Raw genomic sequence first — 22,286 nt, 5'->3', positions numbered from 1 at the left:
GTGCTTTCCTAGCTCTAGGCCTGTGACAATTCCATCTTTCCAATCTATTTCATATTTCCTTCCAGCCCACAGATAAGCACAAGTCTTCAACAGCAGCATATTTCAAAAATTTCTCACTGTGACCAACAAAATACATTCCACATCAAGATCCTCTGAATATCTATATATACTTACCACTGAAACAAAAGTTTCACAATATAATTTTCCCTTTATTCTGTGGCATTAAAAAACAAAAAAACTTCCCTGACCAGTTCATCTAGATAAGGCCTTGTCAGTTTAGAAGTGCTTTAAAATTTATACCAATTGTTTGGCAGTATCTCCAACTGACCTGGTGTCTGTGAGTTATCTGTGTGTGTGTGCTGTGACCTGTCTTATTTCTCCAGTTATAATACATTGTGAACTGGTGAGGATAAGAATTATGTCTTATACTTCTTTGTAATCACCCCACATTTAGCTTAGTGCCTCGCACATAATTAGAATTCAATAAATGTTTATTGAATCTTTCCTTGTTACAAGGAAGCTGTTGATGGACATAAGTCTTGTATATTTTTGGTGTTCAAAAGGATTTCCTGATTCCATTCAAAGCCAAAAGCTACACTGGCAGGGGCGGGGGCACAAAAATCTGCTTCCTATTCCTAGACCACAATGCCCCCAGAAGACGCTCAGGGTGAGAGGCGAGGCAAAGGGCAAGAAAAACATTTGTTCTGCTACTAAAAGAAAAAAGGTAGAGTTGGTCGATGCCGTTTTGGCCATCCAAAAGCAACACTGAATCCTGACTGTGTTTCCACCGTATCCACTTTATATGAAAGATGGAGAAAGAAAATGTTCTCTGATGGCCCTAAATGGCTCAGCACTCCATAATGGGGAGGCCAGGGAATCAGGGCACATCACATAGGAAACCAGTTAGATACCAACTACCATTATACTCCAGATAAGCATGAAGTGGTGTTGGCTGTGTCTATAATGACCAAGGGGCACAATGACACGAGATTATCAACGTGGGTAACTCTGAGTCAAGAGGGAAAAGAAGTGTAAGTCCAGTCTCTGGAGAATGACTCAAGAATCACATCTGACTAACTTGTAACCTGTCCATGAATCACTTCTACAGCTCATTTCTCAAGCCTTTCTATGTGAAGCTCAGGGCTTCTCATCTGTCCAGCAGCAAGCTCTCCTACAAGGCCACTTGCGTATAACCCACTCTAAGGTCAGTCCTCCTCTTGGGCCAACTGCACAGTTTCACCAGGAACCTAGCAGAGTGAGGAAGAAAGGGGTACCTGGGTTTTATGGAGAAGTTCAAAAAGCATATAATGAGCACCTACTGTGAACTGGACACAGTGCCAGATAATGGGGACAGCGGTAACCGAGACAGAGACCTTCTCTGGAGTTGACAGTTTTATGGGATAGACTTTAAACAAACAATTCAACGGATAATTAACTAATGACAGTAGGTGGCCAAAGGTATGTGGGAACCAACTTTGCCCGGTGCCAAGGAAAAGCTGCACAGTGACAATGAATCCAGCAAGAAACACCAGGGTGAGCAGGAGACAGGAGAGCCTCTGAGAAGACCAGAGAGCATGATGCTGTCGGCTTAGAGCAACTGGGCTAAGAGGCCCAAAGGGCTGAAACAAAACAACTGAGGACTTAAAGCAGCACTGGGTGAACTTAGCAAGGGAGGAAGAAGCCAACCACTGCAGGGTCTTGTGCGTCAGTCAAGGATTTGCCATTTATCTTTTTTTTTTTTTTTTGGGTTGAAGTCTTACTCTGTTGCCCAGACTGGAGTGCAGTGGCACGCTCACAGCCACCACAGCCTTGATCTGCTGGGCTCCGGCGATCCTTCCGCCTCAGCCTTCCGAGTAGCTGGAACCACAGGCGCACGCCACCACACCCAGCTAATTTTTTTTTTATTTATTGTAGAGATGCGGTCTCACCATGTTACTCAGGCTGGTCTTGAACCCCGGAGCTCAGGCAATCCTCTTGCCTCAGCCTCCCAAAGTGCTGGGACTACAGGCTTTGAGCCACGGCACCCGGCCTGTAATTTATTTTAAGAGCACTGCTGCATATTAAACCAAGAAGTGATATAATCTGGATTACTTGAAAAATACAAAGTAAAATAAAAATACAACTTAGGTTGCCGTGTGAACAGTGGATTGGAAAATGGCAAGACAGAACATATGAAAAAGACCAGCTATGAGGCTCCTGGAGCAATCTGGGGCCTGGGGGATGTTTGCTTGATTTTATTGGTAGCCGATTAGCAGACTTGAGAGGTCAGAAGAAAGGTCTGGTGACTGAAAGATACACCGGATGCAGCCAAGTCTCCCAGAGCTCGCAATGCCCACCACCTCAAAGTGCAAGTTCCCCCTTCTGGTTAAAGGGCTTGTATAATTTGATCTCCTTTCCTCTCAATCCCCATTTTTCCCCTGCACAAAAAAGTCCACTCTGGTCTCCTCATTCCCCCTGCAAACTTGTGTTCGTTCCTGACATTTTAGGTGTTTCCTTTCCTCCTCAGAATGCCAAGGACCCTCCCCACCCAAATCTTACTCATTTCTCAAGGCTCGCTTAAAATTCCATTGCCGTAATCAAGTCTTCCCCGACTTCTGCTGACCACACTGAATCATCCCTTGTTCCTATGTCACACGATTTAGCCGACGATCATCTGCCTCTCTCGTTTCATTCTCGTTAGGTGCGTTTCCCCAGATGAACCGCTCGGTTCTCAAGGGCGAGGGCTAGACTTTTGCTTTCCCGGTCTCCCCACCGCCTGGAGCCCAATCTAAGACACAACCACAGAAGGGCTCATCAGACACAAAGAGGCTGACTGAGTGAAAAGGCAAAGAAGATGCTGGGTCTGGCATTTCTCCAGACCGCAAAGCTGGCACAACTAGGGCAAGGGAAGATGGATGTCACCGCTGTCATCTGGGGTGCTTTGGTCTGGCTTGTGCAAAACATCAGGATGAGAAACTGAGGAACTATCTTGAGTTAGCTCTGTAGCCCCCTTTTCAAAAGACAGCCTTAGGCACTATGTCTTAGCCACTGATAGCAGGGAAGGGATGTGAACTGACTTAGCACGCTGGCGGGGCAACCTCATGCAAACTGAGACTCAGAAGCAAAGCCAGCCTATGGCAGCCCGTGGGCAAACAACACCTCTGCCCCCAGCTTGACTGATAAAAGCTGTATATATTCAAGGTGTATAGTATGATGATTTGATACAGATACACGTGAAATGGCTCACACACTTCACACAGCAATGTTTTTTTCTTGTGGTGAGAACACTTGAGACCTTCTCTCTTAGCAAATTTCAACTATAGAGCAAATTTCTCTCTTAGCAAATTTCAACTATATGAACTATGGTCACCATGCTATATACATGAGGTCTCCAGACTCATTCCTCTTATCACAGAAAGCCTGTATTCTTTAAACAACATCACATTACTCCCACCCTCCAACCCCTGACAACCACCACTCTACTCTGTTTCTATGACTTCGATTCTTTTAGATCCACATGTGAGTGATACCATGCAGCATTTGTCTTTCTGTGTCTGGGTTATTTCACTTAGCATAATGGTTCCTCCAGGTTCATCCATGTTGTTATAAGTAGCAGGATTTCCCCTCTTTTGGGGAGGGGTCTCACTCTGTCACCTAGGCTAGAGTGTAGTGGCACGATCATAGCTCACTCCAGCCTCAACCTCCAGTGCTCAGGCAATCCTTTCGCCTCAGCCTCCTTAATAGTTGGGACTACAGGTGCCACCATGCCCAGATTACTATTTATTATTATTTTTCATAGAGACGTGGTCTCGTTATGTTACTCAGGCTAGTTTCAAACTCCGACTCAAGCAATTTTCCCTCCTCAGCCTCCCAAAGTGCTGGGATTTCAAGCATGGGCTACCATGTCCAGCCTTCCTCTCTTTTTAAATGCTGAATATTATTCCATTGTGTGTATGTATGTATGTGTGTATACAGCACCTATTTTTAGTCCATTTTCAGTAGTTCTCAGTCACTGTAGTTTTTCGGACACAAGAGCAGCTAATTCCTTAATAACTGGTATATTTTTACTGAAATCCATTAATTTCAATCTCTTTTACCAAATGCTACAGGATTTGAAATGGAATGATTGAAGATTTTCCTTTTCTAGACAAAGAAGAAGAAACACCAAACTAGATAACAGAATTGATAGTAACAGCATGGACAACAAAATCTGTAACCAAGAAGATCAGGTTCTATTATACTTCCATTAGGAAGAACATTAATTGATTCCATTAAACCAAAATTAAACATTTACTACACAGAACTGTTGACTGAATCTAGATCCCTATTAAATTGAAATGTACGCCGGGCTTGGTGGCTCAGCCTGTAATCCCACGCCTTTCGGAGGTTGAGGTGAGTGTATTGCCTTAGCCCACGGGTTCGAGACCCGCCTGGGCAGCGAGACCTCATCTCTACAATAAATCAAAAAATCTGCCGGGTGTGGTAGTGCATTCCTGTAATTCCAGCTACTTGGAAGGCTGAGGCGGAAGGATCGCCGGAGCCCAGCAGGTCGAGGCTGTGGTGGCCGGGAGCGGCCACTGCACTCCAGTCTGGGCGACAGAGTGAGACTCCAACTCAAAAAAAAAAAGAAAAAGAAATGTACAAAGAGTCAAATATATTTTTGTTTACTCAATGTCTAATGACACTAGTAAATCTAACTCAAAATAAAGAAATAAGTATTTGGCCTTGGACCATAGCAAACAAACATTAATCTAAGCCCTTAGCTATGTTCAGAGACTAAATGTTTATAAAAGCCCTTAGCACTGTATCTAAAACTACTAACCTAAAGTGTTTAATAAATGGTATCTTCTATCATTATTCAGATCTATACTTCAACACAGAACAGAGTTAGCTTGACTTTTATTTGCTGATCCCCCTCTGGCTAACATAGTGTAATGCTTTAAACATTTTTATATACAGTATATTTTTATGATTGCTATATTCCACAAAGTATGAAGTAAGAATATGACTCTGAAATCCACAAAGAGGCTGAGAAAGAGCTACCACCAAAAGGGCCTTTCAGAATAAGTCTGATCTGAAATGGGCACCCTTGAGTCCCAATCCAGCCTCCTAGTGAAATTCCAGAAGATTCTGGAATTGCTTGTGGATGTGAGCAGCGGGGACACAGTGAGAGCTTGGAAGAGTCACTCAACACTGTTATATTCCTCGTTTGTAAATAAAAGGTCTGAAGTTTGTGACTCCTTCAAGATTGTCTTCCCCACCCTGTAGGTTTATCCTATGCCTCGTCGCAGGATAGAAGAGAGTACTGTAAAATTAATAAACTGTTGGGGACCCCTTTTGCTTTTGCTCAGGCTGTAACAGTGGGGAAAGAGAAGGATAACAGAACAGAATATTTTTCGTCTTAGGTTGGTCTTTATTTCTACTATATTAACTCATTTATTTTCTGTATGTTAACACAGACTAAAAGCTCAGATTCAGCCGTTTTTCTTTTTTTCTCCCATATTTATTTCCAATATGGCACTCTTAATAACAGGAGAGTAGAATGAAGTAATATATAGTGAAGAAGTAAAAGCCAAGAAACAAGTTTATTTTTTAAACAGTTTTCTGAAGGCTAAAGAGACCAAAGAAGTTGCTCAGTAAGTCATTGCTGGCAACTGGTTATTCTGTTTTCTAACTCATGATGACAATAGTTTCAACGACTACTCTTTTTTAGACTACTGATACAAAGATTTCACATGCATTATCTAATACAATCTTCAAAATAGGACAAGTGTTATTACCTACTTTTAAGAGCTGAAAAAACAAAACAAAACAAGATAACTCGGGTTAAGTGACTTATCCGAAGTCACTCAGCCATGAGCAGCAGAGACAAAAAACACAGGCTACAGTTTTGACCCCTAGTGCACTGTTCTCTCCAGCTTAACTGGGTTGCCTCAATGCAGATGTTAGCCCACATAGAGAAGGGGTGTGGGCATGGTATTAAGTTGACTAGAAGACCCCGGAGGCTCCTGTGGATACAGACTCTGTTGTTAAGGTCGCACTCCTCACTACTGGGACCTAGTGCTTCTTCCCTCCATTCTTTTCTGATCCTTTTTCTTCTGTCAGTTTCTAAGGTTTCACAGTAACATTAAAAGTGTTACCAACCCTTGAAAATGGTAGTTTGGATTCTGCTAAACTCTGTTTCTCCCCTTTCCTTCAACCTTAGATTTTACTTCTCCAGGGTAAACAGCAAGGATAGGCCTGTATGAGGTAGAGAGCTCCACCTTCTGCCATGTGTGCACCCAGATTACCTACCGCTTCCACTAAGGTGGTCTTCTCTACATGTAAGGTGGTCTTCTCTACATCTGTGGCTTACCATTCTAACTCCAAAATACAGTTTATCAGAGGGAAAGGACTTTATTAAAAAGAAAGCATAATTTTCTACTATTTTAATTCTTTTGACACATTTAAAATAATTACAGAAACCTTTCTGAAATATTCTCAATAGAATTAGATTCTTTTCAAATCATTAGAAATCTAGACTTTTTTTTAGCCAAAAGCCCATCTTAGGTTACTAAGTCATTTTTTTTGACCTGCTGGGCTCCGGCAATCCTTCTGCCTCAGCCTTCCAAGTAGCTGGAACTACAGGCACGCGCTACCATGCCCGGCTCATTTTTGATTTATTGTAGAAATGAGGTCTCGCCAAGTTGCCCAGGCGGGTCTTGAACCCGCGGACTCAGGCAATCCACTCACTTCAACCTCCCAAAGCGCTGGGATTACAGGCTGAGCCACCGAGCCCGGCTCCACAATTCTTCACTGCCATATCTAAGACCATTTCACTTATCTGATACTTTCTTCCTTTCTCAGGGTGGCTGAAAGTTCTAAGCTGATGGAGAAATTATTCGAAGAAGCCACTTTGTTATTACATCCACATAAGACTGACAATAATCTCTAACTACTGAGAGACATAGGGGCAGCTTATAGTGAAAACTGTCTCCAGTGACATTGCAATTTACAGTAGCCCCTGCTAGAAACTAGCATGGTTTCCATGGTCAGTTATTTCTCTCCAAGCAAAATATTTAAGAAACTTCTGTCAACATGTCTTTCTGTCCCATGTCCCTGGCACATCCTCTGAACAGCTAGACCTTGGCAAGGAAAAGGATGCCAAGAACTGATGGCCATATGTTCCCCAATCTTCTTTTCTATTTTTTTTTTTTTTAAGTTGGAGTCTCACTCTGTCACCCAGAGTGCTCCTGGCCACCGCAGCCTCGACCTGCTGGCTCCAGCAATCCTTCTGCCTCAGCCTTCCAAGTAGCTGGAACTACAGGCACGCGCTACCACGCCCGGCTCATTTTTTTATTTATTGTAGAGATGAGGTCTCACCAAGTTGCCCAGGCGGGTCTCGAACCCGCGGGCTCAGGCAATCCACTCACCTCAGCCTCCCAAGGCGTGGGATTACAGGATGAGCCACCGAGCCCGGCCTTCTTTTCTATTTACCTCAATTTTCCATTGGCCCTGAGGAACCGATTCACTAGCCAAGAGAATTCCCAATTGGCCAGAGGCTTTTGGAGAGTTGGGCAGGCTTTTAACCATCCAGAACACTCTTTGGGGTATCCGGAGAAATCTAGCTGCTCAGAAACTCCCAAACAAGGCAATTCAGACCCTGAAGCCACTTCCTAAACAAAAAGAAATACAGGATTCTGGGGGTGTGAATGAGGATGTAGTGCTATCAACACACTTAGTAGTGATTCCTGGACTTTCTTTTAGGTCTGTACAAAGTCAGGATGTCAGAGTGTTCTGACTCAGCGTGCCACACCACACGTCCCTAGAATTGATCTAGCTGATTCGACTAAACCCTTTTGCTTCCTTATTGCTCAGCAATGGCCCCTCCCAAAGCTACACATGCTTGATGAAAACCTTCCCAGGTAACAAAGGAATGCTCTTTGGTAAAGGGTTTCTAAGTAGCTAAAGCGCCTGTACTTGAAACTCAGTGTGAGTTAATCCCTCTGAAGTCCTGTCTGCTTAGCCAAGTTGTCCAGTCCCTAGAGGGGAAAATGTCTCAAACGAGCAGGTGAAGTAATCACTCTGTTGTGAAGCACATCTTGGTATAAAGCCTCTTTAAGAAAACCCCGGATCCCATTAACAGGATTCCAAGATAAAGTCCCTCACACAGTGGCTGCATGAAACATGAAATGAGCTCCTAAACTCACCAAATTAGCTTAATGGAACACTAATAGTAATTTTTCTATTTAACGCACCTATATTCCCAGTAAAAGAATGTGCCTATCAACAGAGATAGAACCTAATATTATATCTCTCAGTTATACAATTCTGAAAACTATATCCTAGATAAGACAAGCTGGCTTCACTTAAGGACACTAATAGAAAGATCAGACAGAATTTCAGCATCAATGGAAAGTGTGTTTCTAGATGATCTGAAAGAGACTATCCTTGTTCTGAGAGAACTGAAGCAAAAACTTATGAGAGAGAAACGGAGACAAGGAAATATTTATCTAAAGCTGCAAAGAGTTAAAAAGTGTTAACACACCAACCATTCATTGAGCCCACTCTCTTAAAACTGAAATGTTTATACTTCTAACAATTGCTAATAACATCACGTTCCCTGGACCCTCCTTGCAACAAAATACCAAAAGTGTGAATATCACTATTTTGTCTTTCTTAGGTCAAATCTGTAAAAGCACTCTTGCCTAATGCTGGCTGACACTGCAGCATTATGTTCAGGTGACTGTGCACTGTCAAACCGTACAGGGCAAAGGAAAGGCTTTTCACTTGCAAAACAGGAGAAGCAAAGGATGAACAGCCTGCTTTGGAATTTGATTAGATGGAACTCCCACATTGCCCTTCTTCAGGAGAGACAAATGAGAGGGGACCCCAAAAGCCCTGGAATTTATTTATAAAAAACTGTGCATTTATTCTTGTGCTTAAACTTGAGTCACCTTCAAAGAACTCTCTGTTTGATGTAATATACCTACCGAGACACTTTTCCCACTGCTCAAAGTAGTTTTCAGCAGACAGGACTTCAGAACACTCTGACATCCTGACTTTGTACAGACCTAAAAGAAAGCCTTCTAGTGCTTCTGCCATGTTTCACTTCTTCCACATTGGTAAAACATTTCCCTTTAAGGACTTTTTTCATCCAGGGAAACAAAGTTGCTCAGGGTGAGATCGGGTGGGGGCAGGGGTCATCATGCTTTTGGTCAAAAAACGCTGAACACTCAGCGTGGTGTGGGCAGGTGTGCTCATAAATCACCCATCAGGTAATGGGCAAACATGCTGAAAGAATCTCCAAAAAAAAACGTACTGAAGCTGAACGCAGCCTCTCACAACAACGCTAGCTGGTACGCTGATGTCAATGGGTTCCTAGAACATTTACCTAGCACGGGAAGCCTGTCCTACAAGGGGCCCACCCTCCAAAAAAATAATTCCGTGGTTTTTTGGGGGGGAGGAGGTGGTCCCCTCTCGTAAAATATTTGGTCCTTCCCATGCACTTTATTTTATTTTATTTTCTTTGAGTCTGGGTCTCATTCTCTCACCCAGGCTGGACTGCAGTGGTGTGATCCCAGCTCACTACAGTCTCTACCTCCTGGACTCAAGCAATTCTCCCATCTCGGCCTCCCGAGTCCCTGGAAGGCTAGGCACCATGCCTGGCTAATTTTCTTATTTTTATAGAGACATAGTCTCACTATGTTGTCAAGGATCCTGTGTACTTTAGAAAATCATCTACTTGTTTAGTATTCGTAAATTGAGATTTTTTTCAATTGTAAAAACAAATAAAAACACATAAGTAAAAATGTTTTTAAAAATAGTCCCCTTGGCCGGGTGCGGTGGCTCAAGTCTATAATCCCAGCACTTTGGGAGGCCAAGGCGAGAGGATTGCCTGAGCCCACAGGTTCGAGAACAGCCTGGGCAACATGGTGAGACCTCGTCTCTACAATAAATCAAAAAATTAGCCAGGTGTGGTAGCATGTGCCTGTAGTTCCGGCTACTTGGAAGGCTGAGGCGGAAGGATCACCTGAGCCCAGCAGGTCGAGGCTGCGGTAGCCAGGAACATGCCACTGCACTCCAGTCTGGGCAACAGAGTGAGACTCCAACTCAATAAATAAATAGATAAATAAATATTAAAAAAATAAAAAAATAAAATAGTCTCCCTAATTATTAGAGGAAGCATTCTGCACCTATTTTCTCCCTATTTCATTGTTGATAATGCCCAGAAAGGTGACCTTATCTCTGAAGTCCACTTTAAGTATAAATGTTTAGTAAGCGTTTGCCACCATAATACTAGTCTGGTTCTTGCCACAGGGGAGGGAACTAACAGCAGAGCTGAGATGTAGATCATTTGGTGTTCTTGAATAATAGGTGAATAGAAATCCCCGGACAGAAACAACTGGTTTTGGGCTAGCCACATGGGCACACGAGTTTACGTGGCACTTCTAGCTAATAAACACCAAGTGAAGAGGCACTTGAGCTAAGTCTAAAATATATTGACCAATGTGGAAGAATGATTGTCTTCAAGTTAAACAGAACAGTTACACCAATCACAAGCTATCAATAAATCATTTTTCACATCAAAAGTGTGATCTACTGTACTTTGAGCTCATTGTGAAACACTGTTTACTCATACAGCCCAATCACATTGCAAGTCCTTTAGATTCTATCACCAGCCTTACCTGCAAGCAGGTGAACAGAGTTGAAGCTCTTCTCCAGTTTACCCAGAAGTACAGTGAGAAAGCAGTCTGAGGATAGAGAGGCAACATCCTGGGAGCTTTGATCGTAAACTACAACCTTCTGGCTGCAATCAATGTCAACCTGAAATGCCAACATGAGGCTTGTTAGGAAAGAAGGTGAGAAAAACCATCTCATAAAAGTAGGACCTCACATACTCTGGCACTGAAGCAAATAACTGCTTCCAGTTTTCAAGGAAATAATAATTCGAATAAAAATGAGATTCAGTAAATTTACAGAATTAATTTAGCATACAAAGTGTTTGAGTGCTCATAAAAATCAACTTCTAAAAGGCAAAATTGATGCTACTTCTGTGCAAATAGGCTCAGAACTCCTTAGTTTTAAATACTTGACACTATAAAAGAATAAAGCTCATAAACCAAATAATATGTAAAATAAACATAGCCCTTGATCTAAAGAAACATTTTAAATGGTTTCTACATAACAACAAAAGATAACAATTGCTTATTAAAATTAAAATATGAGCTCATTTTTATTCCCGAAAAAAAGAAATAGCTTTCTCTACCACACAGACAAATTTTGGTATCCCAAGAATAACTTTTCTTGAAGCTAATACCCCTTAAGTCTTGACCAATGTTACCACATGTAAAAAGCACTTCCAACAATTAGTTCTTACTTTCTTCCCAAAGAACTTGAAAAGAATGACTTCCTTTTCAGTAAATTTCAAGATAATATGATGTTTAAATTGATTAAATAATGTTAGCAAGCCAGAGGAAAACACAGCACTTGTCTAAATTAAGGCAAGTTACCCTTTCTGTATACTTAAGAAAGGGTATACAGAATGTATACCCTTGAATTGTCATAATATGGTTAGTAAATTATTTTGAGGTATCACAAAGTACCAAAATGGAAAAAGCAACCCAAACTTCCTGAAATTACTTTCTCCACTTAAAAAGCAGGGTTCAATTAAAATCATTCCCCATTCAGTGTGTGCATTTGTTTGAAAAAGGCAAAAATGAAAGCATTTACCTTATGTTTTGCTGAATGCTGGATGAGCTCTGTAATTAACACTTTGTCCTGTTGCAACCTTCGCTTCATAAGCTTGGAGCAGTTGATATTAATGGCTTCCAAAATGTGGGATGTATTGTATTCCACAAATGGCCGGCTATCAATTAGCAGCACTTTTTCCGTTCCACTTTCCAGCAGAGCCACCAACCTCTCAGTAACAATTTGAGTTCCAATCATCTCATGGGCCATGACAACAATAAGTCCTCTTTTTCCACCTCCGTCTTTAATTTGCCACGATGATGTAATGATGGTGTGCTCAAAGGCTCAGCAACTCCATTGTACTAAAAATGTATGAGGTCAGGCTGGTGGTGACTGGCAAAAGGAGAGTTAAACCCATTTTCAGCAAGAGCCCTCCAAGTGAATGTCTCTTTCTCTTTCCCGTTGATGTGCTCTTGCAAAGGACTCCGTCCACAAAGCAGTCCCTCACATTTGATTCATAAAGAGATGACTGGAATAACCATCCCACAACAAAAGATGCTTTGGGGCGGCCAGAGCATTACATCATTCTTTACCTTTGCTCCCTCGCTCCAACAGCTTTACACTGGACTGAAAGCCTACACGGAGAAAGACAGAAAACAAAACAAGAGGTCAAAAAAAAGAAGAAAGAGCATCAGATTAGAGAGTGTATGATTCATAATATTTACTCCATTAATCTAATTCCATACTTGATGCACTGATTCATTTGAACAAACAAAAAGGAAAAATAGGTATGCCTTCGGAAAAATGTGCTAGTGCTCATTCAGTTTTGCTTCAAAATGTAAAAAACTCAAAGAAAACAAAAGAAGACATAGCCATCAATCACAATCACCTGGGGCCCGGAACTGAGTGACCTGTAGTATAAAATTAAAAGGGCTATAAAAAGCTGCTTCAAGTAGTCTTATTCCAAATGGTTTTCTTCCATCTTATTTGCTTATTTATTGAAAACAGCACAAAGAACTGCAGCAGCCTAGGGCCAAGTTAGTAATCTCATGTTATCAGGATAAAAAATTTTTTTCTGATGGCTGGAGAACGACTGTGATGAGTGGGTGTGTGTGCACACACAAGCACCAGGGCACAGACAGTAGCCCTTTTAAATTGCCCTAATGGAGGAGTGAAGATGCAGGACAACAGAAGGTTCTGTAAATTTCGGCTACCTTTTAGGGAAGAGGAAAGATTAAAATGGCTGATACGCTTGTCACAGCAACTGCTGAGCTGTTCCTGGGGATTGTGGTGTGCCCAGCTCCACCTGAGGCAGTCTCACAGCTATGACCCTGGCCTGCATCCTTCCCATGCCCATCACCCCTGGCCTGAGTTCCTCAAATTTCCTTCTTCAGAGAATCACAGACTCTCAGCCTTAAAAATCTCACCCCTTAACCTGGGACCAGCAATGAGCAACCCAGACATCAGCACCCTTAAAGACGGACCCAGTGCTTCCCTGTTCTTGCCAAGCTCCTTTAATCAACCATTTTCTAACTAACACTAGTTGGAGTTTTGTGCTCACTGCTTGGACCTCACCTTGACCTTTAACATTCTGAGATTCCTGCCCACCCGCACCATCTCTGCTTATACAAAATCCTCTACTACGTAAAACTAGATGTCTACTTTTGGCATACAAATTCTAGAGGATACACTGATGGCAAAGACTCTGTATTATATTCCTCCCCCCAGTGCTTGGCACACATGACGCTCAATGTACATTATTAACGGAAGTAAAATCCTCCTTGTTTTGAAATGATTTTAATTAAATATTTGATTAACTGATTTCAGATCAGGATGATAAGAGCTTTCAGACATTTTTGAGTCATACCCTAATTTTATACTTACAAATTAGCAGCTAAGGCACCCAGTGAGAAGTGAGAATGAGCAGTGTGTAAAGAGGAGGAGCCTTGCCATTTGCCTGTTATGTAGTTTTGGACCAACCATATAACCTCTCTAAACCAGTTTCCTCATCAAATATGAATATAGATATTATCATGGTCTTGTCTCCTCAAAGTTTGTTCTGAAGACAGAATTACTTCATCTATTGAAAGTCTGCAAGTAAAAAGGCAACTACACGGTATATAGAGAAAGGAGGAAACATGCTCTAATGATACCAAAGGCGAACAAAGCTGGCTTGCATCTGGAATCTAAGAGACATCCCTCACAGATAAAAACAGATGTAATTCCATCCTCCTGTGGTCCAGCTGCAACAAAGCTGTGTCCTTTCTCACAAAGACTGACATGCATGGAGTTAGAAGGCACCTGAGATGCCATCTCAGTTACCCCACATTTTATAAATCAGCTCCATTTAACACATTGCATGTCCACTTCTTGTTTTCCAAAAAACATGCTTCATTACATTAATGTATTTAAAGGCAGCAAAGTACAAAAGTCATCTCTATTTTCAACTAAAGAAACTGGAACAGAGACTTTGTCCTAGTCAATCCACTAATAAATTTTTGCAAAGCGCCTGTCAAGCTACAGCACTGAATCAAGTGCTGCCTGCTTCAGTGGCACAGTTCATGACAATGTAAGGTCCGTACTTAGATTGTTTGGCTCCAAAATCAGGGCTTCTACTACTGGATTACCCCGTTTTCCCCAAGTGCCTGTTCCCATAATGGAACTGTACTGGGAAAGAATGACATGACCTGTCCGTGAGGGTGCTGGGGTGGCACAGAAAGTGGAAATCCGAGAACAGGAGCAGGTTGATTCCAACAATGGCATTGGGTCTCTGCGTCTGATTGGTTCCTCTCAATGATAAAATCCGGATGGGACAAAGCAATTATCTGGGTTAGCAGATCAAGGGACAAAAGAAGGGAGAAGACGACAAACATGCAAAAGTTGAATTAGAAAGACTTCTCTTTGCTGCCTGTCAGCCAAATCTCAGATGCCCAAAGACAGGCCGTGGCAAACTGTTCTACGGAGCAGAAGATAGTCACTCTTGCCAGTTTGCTTGGCCATCCTGATCACTCAGTAGTTACAGAGACAAAAAGACCCTTTCCCTGACCCAAAATAGGTCTGGTCAAAGTGACTCAAATATGAGGATGTAATTGAAGCAAAGGGGTGAGTGAAGTGAGGATTAAATTACCCCCTCTCAGTGCTGCACCAAGGCCAGCTGGAGCCCTCCTGTTACACCCTGACGCCCAGGTCTCATTGTCTGTAGCCCTCAGTTGATTATTTGAGAGGCAAAGCCCTGCCAAGGGGTCGTGGAGAATGAGGTAGCCATGGCCTTAACCTCGTTTATTACAGCTAGAGAATTCTGGTTAAAACCTCATCTTGGCTAAAACTCTAATTCTAAAGATGTTTCTGTACTCATTGTTTTGTTTTCAAAAGCTTTTGCATCAGGTAGGGTTTCAAAGATGACAATAGAATATTTTATTGTTTGCAACATCGCCAAGCTAATTGTACCCCAAATCTCTACAAAAAGTCAAAAGGAATAAAAATTCTTAAACTGAACCGCAGAGGCCCAAGTGCATAGAACAAAGTCCAGGGCAGATCAGCTTCGCTATTTATCTACTTACTTAGCCAATTTTTATTTTTATTTATTTTTTAACCTTTAATTTTTTTTATTTGAAAGATGTGGGGTACAATTCAGAGTCAGGTATACAAATGTTCATTATGCAGGTACCCTTGTTAATGAGGTGTGCCCCCCCTCACCTGGCAGTTTCCCTTAACTGCCAATCCCACCCCCGTCCCCTGTTTCCCACTACTGCCAGTCCCTTTCTTACAGTGTTATGATAATTGTTCAACGTCCGCTTCTGTTCTTTGTTTCTGTGATAGATCACTGAGTATGATACACTCTAAATCTATCCAAGTTGCTGCAAAGTCCATATGTCTGTCCTTCTTTATGGCTGCAAAGTACTCCATTGTGCATATGAACCACGTTTTTTTATCCAGTCCAGTTTTGATGGGCAGCATGGTTGGTTCCATGTTTTTGCTATTGTGAACAGTGCTGCAATAAATACGCATGTGCAGGTATCTTTTTTGTAGAATGCTTTGCGTTCCTCCAGGTATATCCCCAATAGGGGGATTGCTGGGCCATATGAAAGGTCAGTTTCTAGTTCTTTCATTCATCGCCACACTGTCTTCCAAAGAGGATGCACTAGTTTGCATTCCCACCAGCAGTGCGGAAACGTACCTTTTTCTCCGCATCCTCGCCAGCGTCTGTTGTTGTTGGTTTTATTGATGATGGCTGTTCTTACTGGGGTTAGGTGGTATCACAGTGTGGTTTTGATTTGCATTTCTCTGATGATGACTAAGGCTGAGCACTTTTTCACGTGTCTGTTGACTGCTCATAGATCTTTTGAGAAGTGTCTATTCATGTCTTTTGCCCACTTCTGAATGGGGCTATTTGGTTTTTTTTCCTTTCAGCATGTTTGAGGTCCTTGTAGATCCTACATGTTAGGCCTTTGCCAGATAAACAGTTGGCAAATATTTTTTCCCATTCTGTGGGCTGTCTCCCTGCTCTCTTGCTGGTTTCTTTGGCTTTGCAGAAGCTTTTCAGTTTGATGAGGTCCCACTTGTCTATCTTATCTTTTGTGTCATGGGCACTTGCGGTTTTGATCAGGAATTGGTTGCCAGTTCCAATTTCCATAAAGTGTCTCCTGCATTTTCTAAGATTCCTTTTTTTTTTTTTTTTTTTTTGAGTTGGAGTCTCACTCTGTCGCACAGACTGGAGTGCAGTGGTCGCTCCCGACCACCGCAGCCTCGCCCTGCTGGGCTCCAGCGATCCTTCCGCCTCAGCCTTCCAAGCAGCCGCAATTACAGGTAGGCATGCGCTACCATGCCCAATTGATTTTTTGATTTATTGTAGAGATGAGGTCTCGCTGCCCAGGCGGGTCTCGAAACCACGGGCTCAGGTAATCCACTCACCTCAGCCTCCCAAAGGCACGGGATTACAGGCTGAGCCACCGAGCCCGGTTTCTAAGATTCTTATAGTTTGAGTTTTTACGTTTAGGTCTTTGATCAATTTAGAGTTGATTTTTGTATAGGTGATAGGTAGGGGTCCTGTTTCAATCTTCTGCATGTGATCAGTCAATTATCCCAGCACCATTTACTGAATAGGTTCTCCTCTCCCCTGTGGTTGTTGGTGGAGGCTTTGTCAAAGATGAGTTGGTTGAGAAATTGAGATTTTGCTTCCGGAATCTCTATACTGATCCGTACGCCTGTTCTTGTACCAATACCCGCCTATTTTGATTATTGTAGCCTTTATAGTAAAGTTTGAAGTCTGGAAGTGTGATACCTCCTGCTTTGTTTCTTTTGCTAAGGATTATTTTGGTTATTTATGGTCGTTTATGTTTCCATATGAATTTCTGTATTATCATTTCCAGGTCTGAGAAGAATGATGTTGGTAATTTAATGGGTATTGTGGTGAATCTATAGATTGCCTTTGGTAGGATGGACATCTTAACAATGTTGATTCTTCCTATCCATGAACATGGAATATTTTTCCATTTGTTTGCATCTTCTTGGATTTCTTTGAGCAGTGTTTTGTAGTTCTCATTGTAAAGGTCTTTCACTTCCCTGGTTAGGAAGATGCCAAGGTGTTTCATTTTTTGTGTGGCTATTGTGAATGGGATCATGTTTTTTATTTGGTTCTCCACCTGCTCATTGTTGGTGTATAAGAATGCAACTGTCTTTTGTACATTTACTGTGTACCCCGAGACTTTGCCAAAGTCCTTTATGAGTACAAGCAGGTTTTTGACAGATTCTTTTGGATTTTCGAGGTATAGGATCATATTGTCAGCAAAGAGGGATAACTTGACTTCCTGTTTTCCTATTTGGATACCCCTGATTTCTTTCTCTTGCCTAATTGCTCTAGCTAAGACTTCCAACACAATGTTGACCAAGAGGGGTAAGAGTGGGCAGCCTTGTCTTATTCTAGTTTTCAGGGGAGATGTTTCTAGTTTCTGTCCATTTAGCAATATTACTTAGCCAATTTTTAAAGTTTTGATTAATTTTGTTCAATTTTTACTAGATAATATATCCATACGGTTCAAAAAATTGGAGTCTAAAATATATACATACTATGAACACATATGGTTGTATGTCACTTACATCTCAATAAAGGTGTTCAAAATAGCTATTATATTGAAACGCCAGCAAAGATATTTAAATGAAAAAAAAAAGATTTATTCCAAATCCTCCTCGTATATGTCTCCTCTTTCTGCATAAGTCCCAGTCATGCCCTCTAACTAGAAGGCTGTTAGCAGCTCCTTCTGAAGATTTTTTTCTCTCTTTTCTTTTTCTTTTTTTTGATTTGCGTTATTGCTCTGTTGCCCAGACAGGGGGCAGGGACACGGTCATGGCTCATCATAGCCTCGACCTCCTGGGCTCAGGCTATCCTTTCACCTCTGCTTCCCAAGTAGCTAGGACTATAGGCGCTCATCACCACACCCAGCTAATCTTTTGTAGAAATGAAGTCTCACTTAGTTGCCCAGGTTGATCTTGAACTCCTGGGTCCAAGCAATCCATCCATCGCTCATCCTCCCAAAGGACTGGGACTACAGTGTGAGCCACCATGCCCAGTTCCAAAGACTTTTTCTTAAATGAATACAGATAAAGCACAGATATATGTATATTTTTTTCCTTCTCCTTCTTTGTTCAAAACGGTATATATACTGTTTTGCATCTTGCCTTTTCTTTCACTTACTTCAATGTGATTTTTCTCAACATTTAATTAGAAAATGAAAAAATCTGTTCATGTATATATGCACTTCTGGAAATCTAAATAAAACATGTAGAAATTCTGAACCTTAAAAGGTAACTTCCCTGTTTCCCTAGAAATACACCTATTCAATCAGCTGTTTACCAGGGTACTTAAAAGCTGATGAGTAATTCATAAATTGTGTGCTCAAAAGGTCAGCAAAGTGTTTTGTGGTATCCTGATTAGAAAGTATAATCTATAACAACTCTTGGCCTAAAAGAAAGTAAAAATCTGACATGTACACTCATGGAATTATGGAAATTATCTTTTAAAGGTTACGCTAAAGTCTGTGAGGCAGTATTTATCATACAAAACCTAGTAATCATAACCAGGGCTACTAAACAAATAATTGCACTGTTTTCCATGTGCAAAATAAAGGTTTTAAAATACTTTATTTACCTAGGGACAAAGATAGGCTGAGGCAACATTTTAGAATAACAAAATGACTATTCAGATCATGGAACAAAATAGACAAATCTAAAGAAATGTCATTTCTGGTATATTTTGTATTTCAGTCAATGATTTTTGTTTTATGTTTTATAACATTTAATATTAACATAACAGCCTAGGCAACATAGCAAGACCTCGTCTCTACAAAAAAAATTAAAAACTTAGCCAGGTGTGGAGGTGTGCACCTGTAGTCCCAGCAACTTGGGAGGCTGAGGCAGAAGGACTGTCTGAGCCCAGGAGGTCAAGGTTGCAGTGAGCCATGATCGTGCCACTGCACTCCAGCCTGGCCAAGAGAGTAAGACCCCCCCACTCAAAAAAAAAGAAAGAAACACACACACACAATTTTAAAAAATTTTCTGTGTTTTTGTATGTTTTAGATTCCATTCAGTTACCTATGGAAATGTAGCTATGACTTTATAATGGAAATCACTGGAGTTTTATTTCTTGAATTCACTCTATATCCCACTCTACACAAATATAGTATATCAGTGAAGTATACTACGCTACTAAATTGGTTATGTTTAAGAACTGTAAGTCTAAGTCGATTCTGATGACAAGGTAAAACAAGTGGGGCCAGGCTCGGTGGCTCAGCCTGTAATCCCATGCCTTTGGGAGGCTGAGGTGAGTGGACTGCCTGAGCCCGCGGGTTCGAGACCCGCCTGGGCAGCGAGACCTCATCTCTACAATAAATCAAAAAATCAGCCGGGCGTGGTAGCGTGTGCCTGTAATTCCGGCTACTTGGAAGGCTGAGGTGGATGGATCGCCGGAGCCCAGCAGGTCGAGGCTGTGGTGGCCGGGAGCAGCCACTGCACTCCAGTGTGGGCGACAGAGTGAGATTCCGACTCAAAAAAAAAAAAAAAAGAACAAAATAAAGTCTAATCATATAAAAACCAATATTTACCATTAGACTAATGAGTTAAAAGGAAGATGTTTTGCTTTGATTTTCTTCAGTACTTGTAGTCTTCAAAGTGAATGCTCAACTAGAAAAGTTTTTTTTTAAGATTAAGATTATTTTTAAAGGATTCTATTAAACAGCTTCCTCTTCTTCCTACATAGGACATTTTTCTCTTCAACTTCCCCAACATGATCCTGGCTTCTAAGTCAGTCAACCTGACACTGGATATATCCCACTTAGAACAAAGGTGAAGACCTTTCTCAAACACAATTTTCCCCTTCTACCTGTGGGTGATTTTCTGCCAATGGCAACAGTTCATCTGCTACCGGGCACTGGGACTCTAAAATGCCCACTCCCAAGGCCTACTGCAGATGGGTTAAGGGTGGGGCTCTGTGAACACCCCTGATGGGCTGCAAAGTGGGTGCCACGAGGCAGCTGCAATTCCCAGAGAGACACACATCCACGTTAAACACTCCTTTTACAAAGAGAAATTATCAGGGGAAGGAAAAGAATCCTATGGCTATGGGGTACTTAAAAGGGTTGTTCAGGGAGGAGAAGGACTGAGCTTTATTTGCTTGGGCTAGAGCTCAAGTTCAAATTCTCAGAGAGTTTATGGAAAGGATATAATCAGGTGAGAAGTTTACTTTTATTAAACTACAAGCCAGACTTAAATTTTTTCCCTCCAATAAAACTGAAGAAACAGGCAACAAGATACACCAAACAGCCTTTCAGCAGAGCTTTAAACACGGACTTTCCGTAACAGGAAAAACTGAACAAATCATAAGGGGGAAAATGATGGGGCTATGATGTCTGGAAGCAAACAGAAACCCTTTAGGCTTTGACTATCTCAATTCTACATATATTAAAGCAACTTTATCTCATATGCTGTGGGTAAACAGAAACTTGATAGGAATTCTGAGGTCTGACACTTGGCAATTATATCCAACTAAAAACAAAAAAACCAATGTGTTTTTTAGTTGCCTATTAATGTCTTGACCAATTTCCTTACCCCAAAGTTGAGGACACATATTCTGACAAGTGGTAGCAGTTATAGGATAGACTGAAGCAAAACTGTTTAGATAGTACTGGACACGGAGAGCAGTTATTTGCATCGTAAAACCCAACCACCTCTCACTCACACACAGCCCTGTTGAAAGCACCCACTCCAACCAGAGGTTCACGTTGCTTACATACATCTCAAGGACCCACAGATAAAGGATGGAACAGCAGCCTCTTTCCAAGACAAACTATAGATACAGGCCAGTCCAGGCAGAAGCCAAATCTGGGGGAAGCTCTCACTGAGCTTCTGCAGAGCAAGACACACTGCACTCTCAGTACTGGCTCTCCTGGAGTCTCCATCTTCTCAGTATTGCTTCCTGTTTCTAATCACATTTCACCAGCTTCCCCTTCCCTGATCCAGCTGAGCTCTCCTCCAGCTTCCCCCTCCCGACCTTCCTCTTTCCCTCTATCTGTCCCATACCCTGTCCTAGGCACCCCTAGGTACACTCCTCCTAGACACACAAAGCTCCCTGCAGTTAATGCTTCCTCCTGCCATGCTGCCTGAAAGCAAAGAATCCTACTCACGAGGGGAGAAGTCCAGGTATGAAGGTGGCCTTCAGGGAGAGTGGATGGAAGTCTCCCTGGAAGGAGTGGCTAAGCAAAAAGAAATGTGGCCAGGGGCTGGTTCAGTCTGAGAGTTGAGGAGAAAATGTTTTTTAAAAGGATATTTTTGAGAAAGGTAAACTGCAGGCAGAAAAGAGATTGAGGAACAAGCCAAACAGAGGTCAGATGGGGATTAACTTGTGCATCTGGTTTTCCTGAGCGTCTGCCAGACCCACTTTAACTCATCAGGCCCTACTATAATTCATTCAGTCAACCAACAATTACTTCCTGGGCACCTACTATGTGGCCAGGCACTGCTGTGAAAATGCAGTCGTCAGTGAAAACTGTTCATCCTAATTAATAAATTATAAATGTATTGCTTGGTTACAAATTAACGAGGCAAAAATTCTTGCCCTCCTGGAGTTTCTCATTTAGTGACGGGGACACATAATCAACAACAACAAACACATTTTCTATGACAGAGTGATAAGTACTATGGAGAAAAAATAAAGCAGGGAAGAAACTAGGGACATGTGGGGAGGGTTAAAAACTTACACAGAATATTCAGAGAAGGTCTTATCTGGATGGTATGGCTTAGGTGAAAATCATGAGTGAGGTGAGAGTGAGCCTTGTGGATACCTGGAAGACTGTAGAGTTCTCTGTCAAAGGCTTGAGGCCAGTGAATACACTGGCCAGAACAATGCTGAATTGGGCAAATACCAATAAAAGATGTGGCAGGTGCTCAGACTTTCTTCAGAACTAGAAATGCTGGAATATATCTACTGGAAATGCTGCATTTCCAGGAAATTGAACTTTTTGAATTGGCAGATAAAACTGTGTATATTAGCCGGGCTTGGTGGCTCAGCCTGTAATCCCATGCTTTACGAGGCCGAGGTGAGTGGACTGCCTGAGCCCGCGGGTTCGAGACCCGCCTGGGCAACTTGG

The 22,286-nt window shown here is 41.9% G+C and overlaps 1 protein-coding gene across 1 annotated transcript in view; it reads right to left on the bottom strand.

Annotated features, from left to right (window-relative positions):
• Positions 1-22,286, bottom strand: part of DUSP16 (dual specificity phosphatase 16) — a 97,871-nt gene that overhangs the window by 34,085 nt on the left and 41,500 nt on the right. The window contains exons 2-3 of the mRNA XM_008062518.2: positions 11,692-12,284; positions 10,647-10,785 (exon numbers count right to left, since the gene is read on the bottom strand). Of these exons, the coding sequence (XP_008060709.1) occupies positions 10,647-10,785; positions 11,692-11,919 (367 nt within the window). The 5' untranslated portion in view covers positions 11,920-12,284. The remainder of the gene's footprint in view (positions 1-10,646; positions 10,786-11,691; positions 12,285-22,286) is intronic.

The sequence above is a fragment of the Carlito syrichta genome, unplaced genomic scaffold (genome assembly GCF_000164805.1).
Source record: "Carlito syrichta isolate Samal-C Ts95f unplaced genomic scaffold, Tarsius_syrichta-2.0.1 Scaffold305731, whole genome shotgun sequence".
Taxonomy (NCBI): domain Eukaryota; kingdom Metazoa; phylum Chordata; class Mammalia; order Primates; family Tarsiidae; genus Carlito; species Carlito syrichta.
The sequence above is the reverse complement of the archived record's forward strand: the minus strand, read 5'-3'. Positions and strand labels throughout refer to the sequence as shown.